The sequence below is a fragment of the Pholcus phalangioides genome, unplaced genomic scaffold (genome assembly GCF_987345545.1).
Source record: "Pholcus phalangioides strain wild (caught in Gottingen) unplaced genomic scaffold, Ppha-v1.0 ptg000012l_1, whole genome shotgun sequence".
Classification (NCBI taxonomy): Eukaryota; Metazoa; Arthropoda; class Arachnida; order Araneae; family Pholcidae; genus Pholcus; species Pholcus phalangioides.
In genome coordinates this window covers 1,532,438-1,546,035 of record NW_028301605.1, presented here as the reverse complement: position 1 = coordinate 1,546,035, position 13,598 = coordinate 1,532,438, and the positions used below count along the sequence as shown (strand labels likewise).

The window sequence follows — 13,598 nt, the reverse complement described above, 5'->3', positions numbered from 1 at the left end:
CTAATTTCGTAAAACGTCAGCTAAATGCCATATTTGCTGATCACTTTATTGACTCGCGGTGCAGTTACACTTCAGTGGCCCGCGCATATCTATATATCACTGAAGCAGCCCGCGACATATTTCCACATAACTTTAGTGATCTGCGGTGCATTCGCAGATCGCTTGCGTGGTCCGTGGCATATTTACAGATAGAGCCCGCATCTTGGGCGGGAGAGCAGGCGGGGTGCTCTGGGCGCTGGACCAGGGGGGGGGGGAGGGAGCGCAAATTTCACTCTTTACCCCTCCTTCAAACATTAGAAGTGGTTGCCAAAATGCGTGCTTTCCCTCGTTGACCAAGCATCTAGTAGCAGTCCCATTTAGAGATCACTTGAGTGGTTTAGGGCAAAATTCTAGATTACTCAAGCTGCCTGCGGGACATTTACAGATTACTTAAGTGACCCGTGTTACATTTCTAGATAACTTAATAGACCTGCGGCACAGTTCCAGAGCACGTAAATGACCCGCTGCGCAATATCGGACCATTCAAGCGGCCCACGACACATTTTTAGGTCACTTAAAGTGTCTTGCGGCACATTCCCAGATCACTGGAATAATCTGCGACATATTTACAGATCATCGAGTGACCTGCGCCACAATTCCAGATCACTCAAGTGGCCCCGCGGAACATTTATAGATCACTTAACAGGACATTTACAGATTACTTAATCAAATGGCGCGTGACACGAGTGCTAAACAAGTGTATAGTGTGAAGTGGTCAGTGCTCTCTCCTGAATAAGGCGTTCAAAGGTCAAACATACTTACTTTAAATACTGACCTGAGTCTTCAGGGCCGCCACTGGAAAGAAAAATTTGCTGGGCGGTTACATGACCCAGAGCTTCTAAATGTGATTCCGGGGAGGGATCCCTTTTATTCAACAAACATTTTTGCGGTTCCTTGATTCAAAAATGTGTCCATCTCACCCGGATCAAGTATATATTTGATTTAGAGGCCTCAAAAATGTTTGTAGAAAATACAGCCCCTTCCCGCAAAATCACTAAGAATCTCAGGTCTCTTGTAACTGCCCTGATTTCACGTCTACTTCGGAAGCCACGGGTCATAGAAGCGTCATTCTCGAACATTCTTTCCATCGTAAGAGACAGCCACGTAATCGTCATTCGCGAAAAAAAAAACAAAACCGGACGTCACCACGGACGCTTCCGTCATGACAAAATCAGCATGAAATAAATTCTCTAGAGAACAATAACCTTTAGTGGACGACATGCAAGAAGGTGTGTTCAAATCATGTTCATGAGGCTTCTGTCTGTGGCTTCCATCCTAAACTCAATTCCATATTGTTATTCGTTTTCATTAAAAACAAGTGAAAGTTGCCAGTAAGTAGGACATTCCCCACAGTAAAGAGGAAGGAAAACAAATGAGAAACATCACTCATAAAAACTCATTGAGCACTCATGAAAATAATAATAATAAGCTTCTTTTTTCCCACATCATGTCACGATTTTGAGTTATTTTCTTTTTGCTCCTCTACGGGAAACGAACCATTAATTCTCTTTTCATGCAAAGATGGTTTCGGTTTCATTTTCTCGTAACAATAGTAATGCATATATAATATATTCATAATTATTTTCTTTATATGTATAATAATTATGCATTTTTTAATTGTATGTTTTATCCTATTATTATGAAGTCAATAACTATACAGTGACGAATGTAAAAAAGACGTATAAAGAATATTCTGTAATAGCAGGTGAAACTTTGGTTTCGGTTTTGTTATTCTGTCGCCTATAATGAAAATTTTCCGAAATTTTTCTGAAGCGACACCCTTTTTCTGTAAGAATTTTATCGTTGGCCTTTGGAGAAAAAAGAATTTCAGTCGCCCTTTTCGTTGGACAAGAATTTTATTGGCGACTGCCCAACTTTGGATGAAAATTTTATTCGTGAATCCCTTTTTAACAAAAATTTTTCTGCTCCCACTCCTTTTTTGACATAAATTTTATCGGCAGCTTCTCATTTTTATAAAAGAATCTTATCGGAATCGTTCCCCCTTTTTAGACGAGAATTTGATCGGTGGCTCCCATTTCGGACAAGAATTTTTCTGTGACCCCCTTTTAGACAAGGATTTTATCAGCAAGCGCTCCGTTTTTTATGAGAATTTTATCGGCAAACCCACTTTTTTGTCGAGAATTTTATCGGCACACACGGACACCCTTTTTTCCCTTATCTTATCTTCAACGCCTCCCTCCATTTTTACGAGAATTTCATCGGCAAACCTACTTTTTTGACGAGAATTTTATCCGTATAACTAACTTCCTCCCCCCTTTCTTGATAAGAATTTTATAAGTGAATTTCCGGTTGAGAAATATGTTTCTTCGACTCCTTTTTGACAACAATTTATTGGCAACCCCTCTTTTTTTATAAGAATTTTATCGGTAACCCCCCCCCACCCATTTTTTGAAGAGAATTTTCGTTGAGTGCTCGCCAATACGCATCAAAATTCAATTTTACTCCTACGAATTTTGTTGGGAAGTGAAAATACGCCTTGATATTTGAGGTAATTTTTTTTAATAGAGTTGTTTCTCTCACTCTCTCTCGGTTTCTCATAAAGAAATTACTGAAACTACCCCTTTAAAATTTTGTGGAGGTGGGATACTCTTCAGAATTATTTTTCGGGTACCACTGACACAGTTTTATCAATAGATATTATTGTTTTTTCCCGGTCATAATGGGTCATTCAAGTATTACTTCAGCAGATTTTTTGCCATTTTTTGACCTTCTCCCGCAATTGTCAACAAAATTTCGTCAGCTCTGATCTCTCTGAACACACATTGGTATCAGAGACGTACGCGGGAAGGAGGGGGGGGGGCACGAATTTTCCCTATTCTTCCCTCGGAGACGATCAAAAGTTTATTTTTTTATGAAAAAAATTAAAAAATTAAAATATCCGAAGAAAATACCGTTATATGAAATTATAAGGAAATTCTGCTGATTTCAATGCCATTTTGAAGGCTAAGAACTCAAAATTCCTCTTCAGGAAATTCATTGTCCCTACTATCTAAGATATATATTCTGCACTCACGACAGCTGGGCCAAATGTGGCCCTCAGGGTTAGTTGATGTGACCAGCCACCTCAAAACTTATTTCGTAAAAAATGAAGATTTAAGCGGCACATTTAAAAATTGCTTAAATGACCCGTGGCGCAATTCCAGAGGTTTTCCACATTTTCGGATCACTCAAGTAGGCCCGTGGCATATTCATAAATCAGTTAACTGATCCGCGGTACAGTTCCATACTTCTAGAGATCTCTTAAGTGACACGTGTCACAGTTTTAGAGCACCTAAGTGACTCGCAGTGCAGTTTTGCATTACTCAAGTTACCCGTGGCACATTCTCAGATTACTTAAGTGATCCACGGCGTATTTACGGTCCATTTGAGTGACGCGCGGCACATTCATAGAGCACTTGAGTGGGCCGGGACACGTGTGAAAATCACTTAAAGGACCGCGAACATTTAGAGATCACCAAGTCGCTCTATAGAGGACTAACTTATCAATAGGGGACATATTAGTTCAGGTGCCCACAAACCAAGGAAAAGGTTTTTCTTGTTTTTTGGCACACTCAGTAAAAGATTAGGAATTTATTAATTCGGGCCATCAAGAATATTACATATTTTATAAAAGGTTTCTGTTCATTTCATCGCTATTTGAAGGCCAAGAACTCAAAATTTCTTTTCAGTTCTGTAGGCCATATAGTAAACCCTTGGCACGGGGACCAAATGTGACCCTGGGGTATAGTTATAGTTATCTGATTTGGCCTGCCTCCTCAAACCTAATTTTGTAAAAATTAACCAAGCTTTACATTCTGCTACACTCACCAAGCTTTTAAGCCACTTAAGCGATCCATGGCACCTTTAGAGATCCCCGGAGTGACGTGGCAAAGATTTAGAGCACTTAAGCGGCCCCCAGTTCGGATCTACATCACTCAAGTTACCCGCGGCACATTTCCCAGATCACTTAAGTGATCCGCGCCATAATTACGGATCACTTAAATGATGAGTGGCTCAGTTCCAGAGCACTTGGATCCGCGAAACATTTAGAGATCACTAAAATGCTTCTGTATGGGGACTTATGAATAGGGAGAATGTTAGTTCAGGTGCCCACAAACTATCGAAAGTGTTTTCCCGGGTATGGTGCTCCGACTAACATGTCATTAAGAATATTTCATATTTTTATAAAGGGTGGTTGATGACGTAAGCATCATTCAACCCCCCCCCATCCGTGATATCCTAATATACAACGTCAGCAAACCCGAAATATTCCCCGCCCCCCTTGACACTGACGTAATACTAGAACGACCCCTAAATCACTAAAAAAATGAGGTTTACACACTTACGATGATTTTCTCCTGGAATAAAAAGTAAGAGAGAAGAATATTATATGGCACGCGTTTTACGATCGTCGTCACTTCCGTTCTAAGCGAAATTGCAATATCTCATTGCCGTCTGGTTTAAATGGAACGATTAATCACTTGCCAGATCACGTATTAGTCTATCGTAATAACTAGCATAGCTCGTACAAAAAAAAAGCCTGTAAAAAAACTTGAGTCGGTAGGTCAAGGATTTGAGACTAGATCCAGTCCGGTAATGATTGCTCTATACCAGGTTGTCTTGATACGTTACTGTTCCTCAATTTATTCATCACAGATTGGCTCTGATAGGTTTCTTTTATTATTTTGTTTCTCTATTAGGAAAGAGGTCGAGGTTTTTTTTTAGAGTTTCTGTGTAAAAGGTGTTTAAATATTGCGATTTAAGGTCTCCGACTACGTTCGAGAGCACTTTTCTATGAAATGGTACTGGAGTGAACTTTAATAGCATTTTTTAACAAAAAGTATAAAAAAAGTAGCACATTTTGGTCCACTTTTTGTCATTTTCTATAAAAAAAAAAGTCATATTTTAGGTGGAATTCACGTAATATTCGAAACACGATTGCAAACAATTTTGTTAATGAAATGTTTTGTGATTTTCACAGTAAATTTAGCTGTTAATGTGTTGCAGGTTATGAACCACACTTTAAAGGATTGCATGATATGCTCATAAGTTACACCCAAATATGTTGATGTACATGTGAATTTTCGGAAATTTCATCCTACATTTCATCTATAAAACACTGTAATTCAAAAAGTATATTACATAGACGTTAGATTTCGGTCCACAACCTTGAAAATATACAGCAAAATATCATATTGAAATTTCGTAATGATACAATGAATTGATGTTTAGAAATCATGTTAAAAACTCAAGTAAAATGTTAAAAATATCATTCTTCGTGAAACACGTTTTGAGTTTTCATTCACGGATTGCATGTATGTACAAACGCAACACTAAAGTGAATGTAACTTCGGTTTTGAGCCTCATATAAACAAAACAAGGTCTGTTTTGGAATCACAAAGAATAGGGCTTTCATAAAAAAGTGAGACTTTTTTTTTTTTAATCAAAATCACGTTCTCAACGTAGTCGGATACCTTAAGCTCGTTTTTCTGTTCAGGGAATAAAATTTGGGGATCAGCTTCGTCATTTAAATTTTAAATTTTGTTTCTTTGAATTCTGATGTCGATTTCAGTTACCTCTGGAAATTATGATTTTAATAGATTTTATAGAGCAGAAAAATTATGATCGTGAATCGAAAACAGAAGAATTCAACCTTTTCAGACATTGCGGGCCAAAATAAAAGTTTCTGTGATGCCCACACATGGGCCAGTAAGTTTTACTACGATGTTCCGAATTGTAAGAATGGCACATAGAATTACAAGGCCTTAATGTACAGTGGTGTTCTGACAGGTGGGCCAACAGGCTCCGAGTGAAACTGGTCCTAAGTGATTACTTTAATTAATCTGAAACTATTTCTTTCATTAAATATATATATATTTCATTACCGACGGCTTTCATTAAATATGAATCACTCATTGATTCTAAAATAATTTCTTTCATTAAATATGAATTTTCATCAATTCTGAAATAATTTCTTTCATTAAATATAAATTTTCATCAATTCTGGAATAATTTCTTTCGTCAAATATGAATATTCATTAATCCTGAAACGATTTCTCTTTCACTTATTCTAAAATAATCTCTCTTTCATCAATTTTGAAATTGTTTATTTCACAACTCTGAAAATTTATAATGATCTTTATTCTATTACTCCTTTTAATAACTATGGAATAACATTCACTGATTCTAAAACGATTTCTCCCTCCAAAACCAATCAATACCTTTCCAATGGTTTGTCCCTTCTTTAATGCTGCCAGTAACCCATGGCCCCCACATCCTGGAGCAGGGCCCCCAGGATGGTACCTTTGGCGGGGCTTTCAGACCAAACTATTCACGGGCCCCTTTATAGTGAATTTATGGCGTGAAAAAACAAAAAAATGATGACAAAATCGTTCCGGGCCCCCATGGCTGGAGCCCTGTCAGTCTCCCCCTTGTGGGGGCCATGCAGTAACAAATCCTCCCAGTGATTGAAGAAAACCCAGGGATTGCCGGGTATTATGGCTATTAACTAATATAACAAAGGAAACATTTCCAATAACTTGATGAATGAAGGAAGGGAGAAACTGTGTATTACTTGGAAAACCGGAGGTATATCTGACAGCCATTCTGGGTTCATCTGAATGAAACCTCAAAAGGTCATCTAAGTGAAGAGGTAACATTTCAAGTCGAAATATATAATGATGAAATATATAATATATTTCAAAATACAAATAAAAACTATTTCTGATAATCGTGCGAGAGGTTTTCTATGGTATTTTGTGCGTGATCGGGGGGAAGACCCCGATTTTGTTTCTTCAAAGTCTGCGGTTTTGCTGTTTCATCACATTCCAATTACGATGGATGCCCTTATCTTCGATGTATAAAAAATTTGATTAACCAACGCTTTTCCCATGAAATCTGAACAGCAATAATACATTATATATTGGTCCCAGACAATTTTCCTATTGATAACTCTTGACATGAATCCAAGATGACTGACTAATATCTCTTCAAATGTAGGCTTATCTATTACGGTAAATGTGATTAATCCGGTTATTATATGGGTAATAACCATTAAAGTATGCATAATCGCCGACAATTTCAATATAAGTTTTATAAGCTTCCCCAAATTTATTACTTTTTTTCGGCAAATTATGCATCATACACTAGCTTCGTGGGTATAACTGATAAATTGTAATAAAGTCATCATATTTGCCACTTATTCTGAATAATGGACATTTCGTTTGGTATTCGGTCTCATTGCCATAGTACGATTTATTATTTAGATGATCGTACTTGTGAGCCAGAGTCTGAACCGGATATAATGAACTCTGATTTAACGAATTTTTCGAACTCTTTTGTAATTAACACTTGTTTCACGAATTCCGAAATCAGGCCTCGATGTAATGATCTCCCATTCAACAAAATTTTACAATCGTACACCGATGTGTGTGATAAATTCCCATTTATCAAATTTTATTATTGCACCTCGATATGCCGAACTCCCATTCGATGAATTCTTCGATTTCCCGAAAGTTCCAATTTAACAGATTCGGGGAAAAAAAAATCGTTAAGTCGTGGGAATTCATTGAATAGGAGCCCGTTATATCAGGGTCCAACTATATTTATCCAGCATACTACCGATACTGTTTGGAATTTTTTTTCATATTTATCAAATTCACCCATTACAATTGGGTATTATGCATAATCGCCAGTAGAAGCAATGCATTTAAAGTATCTATCGGATTCACGTACATAATTTGGAAATTATGTGCAATCATCAGTAAGAACAATAATTTCTATAGCATTTATCGTATAACCCACAACACTTGGGAATTATGCATAATCGCCGGTAAAAGTGATGAATTCATCAAACTTATCGGAATGATTGGCGAATATGCATAATAACCGAATTATCACATTGCATTTGAATGGATTTATAATATTGAATTTCAATGGAATAATTTTTGTTTTTCCAGCTCTTGAAAATAGAATCATTCTCACTTTATTGGAACCCTTCATGCCCTTCAAATACGTTAGTCCGAGCTCAACTGCAGACAAATGGTTGGAGGGTGAGTGATAATTAATAATTGATCATTATACTCATGATAAGATTTATTATAATTTTCAATGTGTTAATTAATTAATCAATTAAGAAAGATTGGGGGAGTCAAAGACACCACAGATCCACAATCTATCGGCACTTTTTTTTGCATTAGTCTCAACGCAATGGCTTTTAAACAGTAGGGTGATATTGTCTTTCACAAACTGGGTCAAATAACAAAACGAGGGATTCGAAATGGTCAGGCCTAGCAATGACCAAAGGCGAATTTGGGTGGGGGGGGGGGGGTTAGTGGCCTATACAATAGGGCGACAATTTTGGAGAGGGTGGCTAATTAAGGTGTGGTCAAGAAAATTAGAGTAGAATCGGAGAAGGGTGGCAAAAATTTCAATGATAGGCCACAGTCGGTAAAACCGTATGAAATTAATACGCGTCTGCCGAGGGACTTCGTCAGTGAGGGACAAAACGAGTGACCTAGAGTTTGGAAGCATGTGAGTGACGGAAGGAGTGACCTGGAGAGAGAAAAAAACAGGTTGGTGAGCCGCCAAATTAGCGACCAATGAAGTGTGCAGGCATGTGAGTAACAAAAAAAAAAAAACCCTAGAGAGATAGGAATGATGTCGGGGTGAGTGACCGAAAGAGTGATTTAGAGTAGTGGGTTTTCAACCTTTAAAATCCCGCGGCCCAGTTGATTTTTTTTTTTGAGTGGAAGGCCCGGACATGAATAATGGGAAATTAATGGAGAAAAATGAAACGATGTGAATTACTCACGGCCCGGAACCGGAGCACAGCCTAGTGGTTGAGAAACATTGATTTGGAGTGCACAAGCATGCGAGTTACAAAACAGTGTGCAATCATGTGAATGATCAAAATAGTGACCTAGATAGTAGAGGACCAAGTCAGTCAGCGACTAAATGAATGTCCAAGAAAGTGTGCAAGCATGTGAGTGTCCAAGAAGATGCGCAAGTATGTGGGTGTCCAAGAAAGTGTGCAAGCATGTGAGTGTCCAAGAAGATGCGCAAGTATGTGGGTGTCCAAGAAAGTGTGCAAGCATTTGAGTGACCATAAGCGTGACTTAGAGACAGATATATTTACTACTTCACCGCACACCAACTCCGGTCATATATCGCCATACAGCAATTTCCAACCAGTGGAGTTGGGTGGGAAATGAAGGCTCCATCCATCGGTGGTTGCCAGGTAAAGAACTTGCTTCTGATGTTCTATGCCCGGATTCGAACCCATGGACCTTGATGGTAACCTTCATAGTGGAAGACGAGCATCTTTACCACTGCGCCACTCGGGCAGAGAGAGATATATTTACTGGAAGTTATAAGTAGGAAAATTCCTACCAAAAAAAGACCAAGTTTGGGAAATGCGTCAACTGTATGGATATTGAATAGAGTTAAACATGCCGATTGCTGTAGTTAGCTGTGGATACTATGGTGCCGTCAAATGGTGACTTGGTGACTAGCGGGGTGACTTAGGTACATGCTCGGAGTCATAGACGTCATGATGACGTCATATCCACTGTGAATGAAATAAAGAGGTGATTCTCCAGATCCAGCAGCTAGAATGATCCATGATCACAGATCCAGCCGCAAGAGTGATCCATGATCACAGATCCAGCCGCAATAAGCCTCCATGATTCAAAATTGTGCCCAAATCTCTGATAATTACCTCGTCTTTTACCTCGCCTACTTCTATCATAACCTGTGCTTTCAGGTTTCAGGAAACCATTGCAAAACTCTGTTTACATTTTACAGACTTGAGAGAAGTTTACTTTGGTTGAGGTATAATTATTGTTTCAATTGTGGATGGTAAATTATCGAATTATATCAATTTGTGAATAAATGGTTATATTATTGGTGAAATGTTAGAGAATTGCGGGTTGACTTACGAACAGTATTTTATAATAGTTTCTCCAAGAAAGTAATATCCATTGATGTCCTGGATAGCCCAAGCCCTGAGAAAGCTTCAACCAGTAGTAATAATCATAGCAGAACCCCACTAAAAATAAATTAATAAACCACATACGAGACCGAAAAGTGAAAAGATAGCCTTTTCATGCCAGAAGATTATGAAATCGATGTTCCTGCAATTCAAGACATAAAAGATAAACACGTTGTTCTGGTTCCTACTACAGAACAGTTTGATGAAGGACAAAGTAGACCCGAAAACAGAGTTGGGATTTTATATCAGTCAAATGTGAGGGGATGGAAATACCCGGGTCAGATTACTGAAATTTTTGATAATGAATATCATGAAAAGAAAGGTAAATATTGGAAGTCAGAGCTGAAAGATGAGATTTGGTATTCATCTGACTGTATTGACAAAGAAAAACCCTCCAAAAAGCAGGCTACAATGCTGCAATCCAAAAACATTGTAGACTTGAAAGAATAATTTCCAGTAAACTAAACATATGTAATGGGAATAAAATTTATATATTTATACTTATTTTTTTATTAGCCCCGAATAATTTCCAGTGGTTGAGATGGCAACATACGGTTCGATAAAATATCAAGATAACAGACCTTATAGTCCTTATATATAACAGACCAAGATAACAGTCATATCACCTCTTGACTTGAATATGACTTTTGCATTCATTTTTCTCCATTATAATAAGATGCAAAACATTTATCCTTGCATTAAAAACACAGAGAAAAACTTCTCTTCTTTTCCTGGTGGTACAGTAGTGATAGGAAAAAATGGTAATTCATGAGAGAGATAATATAGAAAATGTTCTAAATTTTCACTCAAATCACTCCGTTTGACAGTATTTCAATAGGAACCTATGGCTTCTGTAGATTCTGCCAATACTCTATGAGGAATAGACGAAAAGTGAAAAATAATTAAAAATCAATGCATTGAATTTTTATTTTCATAGGTATCAAACGCCAGATGCAGAAGCATTTTGTCAACGTGTTAAGCTGAAATTTTCGAGAAATCCTTGGAGAAACCTCCTTTAACCCTTTCGTGGGCAGTGGGATCTATAATCCCCACCTAATTCTAATTAAAAACTCGTCTGGAAAGTTCATTTTCCATAATAATTTACCTTGGAACTTCACCTACGACTGGGAGCACTACTACCAGCAACTACATTCTCTTATCTTGATGCCAACACAGTGTTGTCAAGGCAAATAGCTGAAATGGGAACTACTATTAATAGGAAATACTACTACTACTATTTACCCGCACATGCAACTCGTACAAATTCCTTTCGCGAAATTTTCAATTAATCGGGTAACTCACCTCGTGCACATTCTTTTACGGGATTTCTAACGAATCGATGCATGTTGGAATGTGTGTTTGAAAGTATGTGTGGCCTTAATGTATTTGTTTCCAAAGTTAACGCATACTTCACGTTCTAGTAGTGCTGCCATCTAACAGGGGAAATAGACTGGGATCGCTGATTGCTAAGTCAAGATTGTCAATTTGGGGGAGAGGATATTTCCCCAAAAAACTTGAAGAAGACTAGCATATTCAGTAAGATAAGAATAATTTCCTTAAATGGTTTTCCTAAAAGTAAAGTAAATCTCATGGAATAATATTTAAAAATTTGAATAATAATAAATTACTGAAAACAAGGTAAAAAAGCAAAAAAAATGTCGAAAAATGCTTAGCTATAAATCAGCGTCGTTGACGTTATGATTGAAGTCTAGCGATTATATAGGCGTTACTTCTTACTGATGTTAAATCCGAGTTGCAATAATAACCGAGCCAGAACGGTTCTAAATGTGAAAAATTCCAGGAACTTAAATGATTTATAACATGCCTTTATATACAACATTCGAAACAGGTTGAATCCAAGGTTTCCGACCCAAATATCACCCATTTTACCTATAAAAACTGTTATTTTCGAATGTAATTTATTCACATTGAATGGAAAGTAAATTTCAGTATTTATATATATACGATTTTTTCGTTTTCAAACCTCATTATTCAAAATGAGCTTTAGAGCCATTTCCTGCGCGGTCACGAAAGCTTGAATATTTATTTATTCCGTTTTAATTTAACATGAATTTTTATTTTCATGTATTTAAATGAATTTCAAGAAATAAAAGTCCGTTTTTTTGGACAGACATTAGACATTAACCTGAATTAACTAGACCGTGATTTCCCTTCGGTGCTTTATCGCTCGGGACTCTATTGTTATTTTAACGTCAAGGATACAAGCAGGAAGCTATTCACTTACTAATAATTTCAAATCGTCTGAGTATGCAAATGATCAATATCGAGATGGTGGAAAAAAAACCCATTTAAGTGGATATTGCGTTTGTGCTCGAGATATCGGTGATTTGTGAAATAAATCTCATCCTAGAACGTGATGATTGAGAATCGTGAGAATCACCATTTAATGGATATACGTGCTTCAGTAGTTTATGTCTGCTTCCTTCGTACCGGGTGTCCTAAAATGGATTGACGGTTTTTGCAAAAGCAATATCGGGTGTAGAGGGAGATATTACAAACCCACTTTGGAAAACATTGATTTAGATCAGGCATCTTCAACTTGTTTGCTCGCGAGCATCACGTTGCTCCCTTAAGTACCCAGAGTGCTCGATGCTCGGCGCCCGATTTCGTACTCTCTCGCGAGCACTTGATCACCGTTCCAATTGCACACCTTGTACATGATGATTTCAATCCTTGAATGCAATCTGATTTCATGCATTCGTGTTTCATACTTGCCGTAAGGGTGCTCTTCTTTTCATGATGGGTACAGGCAGTGTTTACGACGGGAAAAAGGTTGAAGACGTCTGATTTAGATGATCATTCCCCTAAGATTCAGTTCGCTCATGGGCCACATTCTGTGTCTATAGGAGCAGTAATTCCTCCTAGTGCTCGAGTGGCGTGGTGGTAAGATACTCGTCTGCTACCGTGAAGGTTACCGTCAGGTCCCAGATTCGAACGAGCGGGAAGAATATAGATAACAAGATATTTTACCTAACGAGCTTGAAGCGACCACCAATAGATGGCACCGTTATATTTCCAACCCAACTCATTAACGGCAGTAAATTGCAGTATAGCTATATAGGCCCCGAGGATCCGAATTCGAACCCCCCCCCCCCCCGTTGACGGCACAGTGGTGATAGGCTGAAGCTGGTTTTCTGCCGTTTTCCAGCTTCGAGACGTGAACGCGAGATGGCCTCCCATTTGAAAAAGTCTCTCCGCAGAGTCCCATGTCCTCTGACTTGCCGGGTGAGCACCGTGGCGACTAGAATACAAAAGTGAGTTTTGGCCTGAGTTAGGTCTGGCTGTGCATGTGCGGGCCCGTGTAGCGCACACGAGTTCTCAGGAGAACGGATTCATTGCTTTTGTAGTCTAGTCACTATAACAAGCGTCACACAGTAACAAACTTCACCCGTTAGGTTCACAACACGTACATTCCAACATGTAACGATTCGTTACAAATTCCGCAGAGAACTCTGAGCGAGGTGCATGTGCGGTTTAGTAGTAGTAGTAGTAGTAGTAGTATAGTGATCTAGGGCACGCGCGCACCCAGCAAGTGAGTGGATGTGGG

At 38.3% G+C, this 13,598-nt stretch overlaps 1 protein-coding gene across 1 annotated transcript in view; it reads left to right on the top strand.

The window, feature by feature from the left end:
* The window catches only part of LOC149079122 (intermembrane lipid transfer protein VPS13A-like), a 180,890-nt gene that overhangs the window by 46,490 nt on the left and 120,802 nt on the right, over positions 1-13,598 (top strand). The window contains exon 8 of the mRNA XM_089239993.1: positions 7,998-8,090. Within this exon, the coding sequence (XP_089096119.1) occupies positions 7,998-8,090 (93 nt within the window). The remainder of the gene's footprint in view (positions 1-7,997; positions 8,091-13,598) is intronic.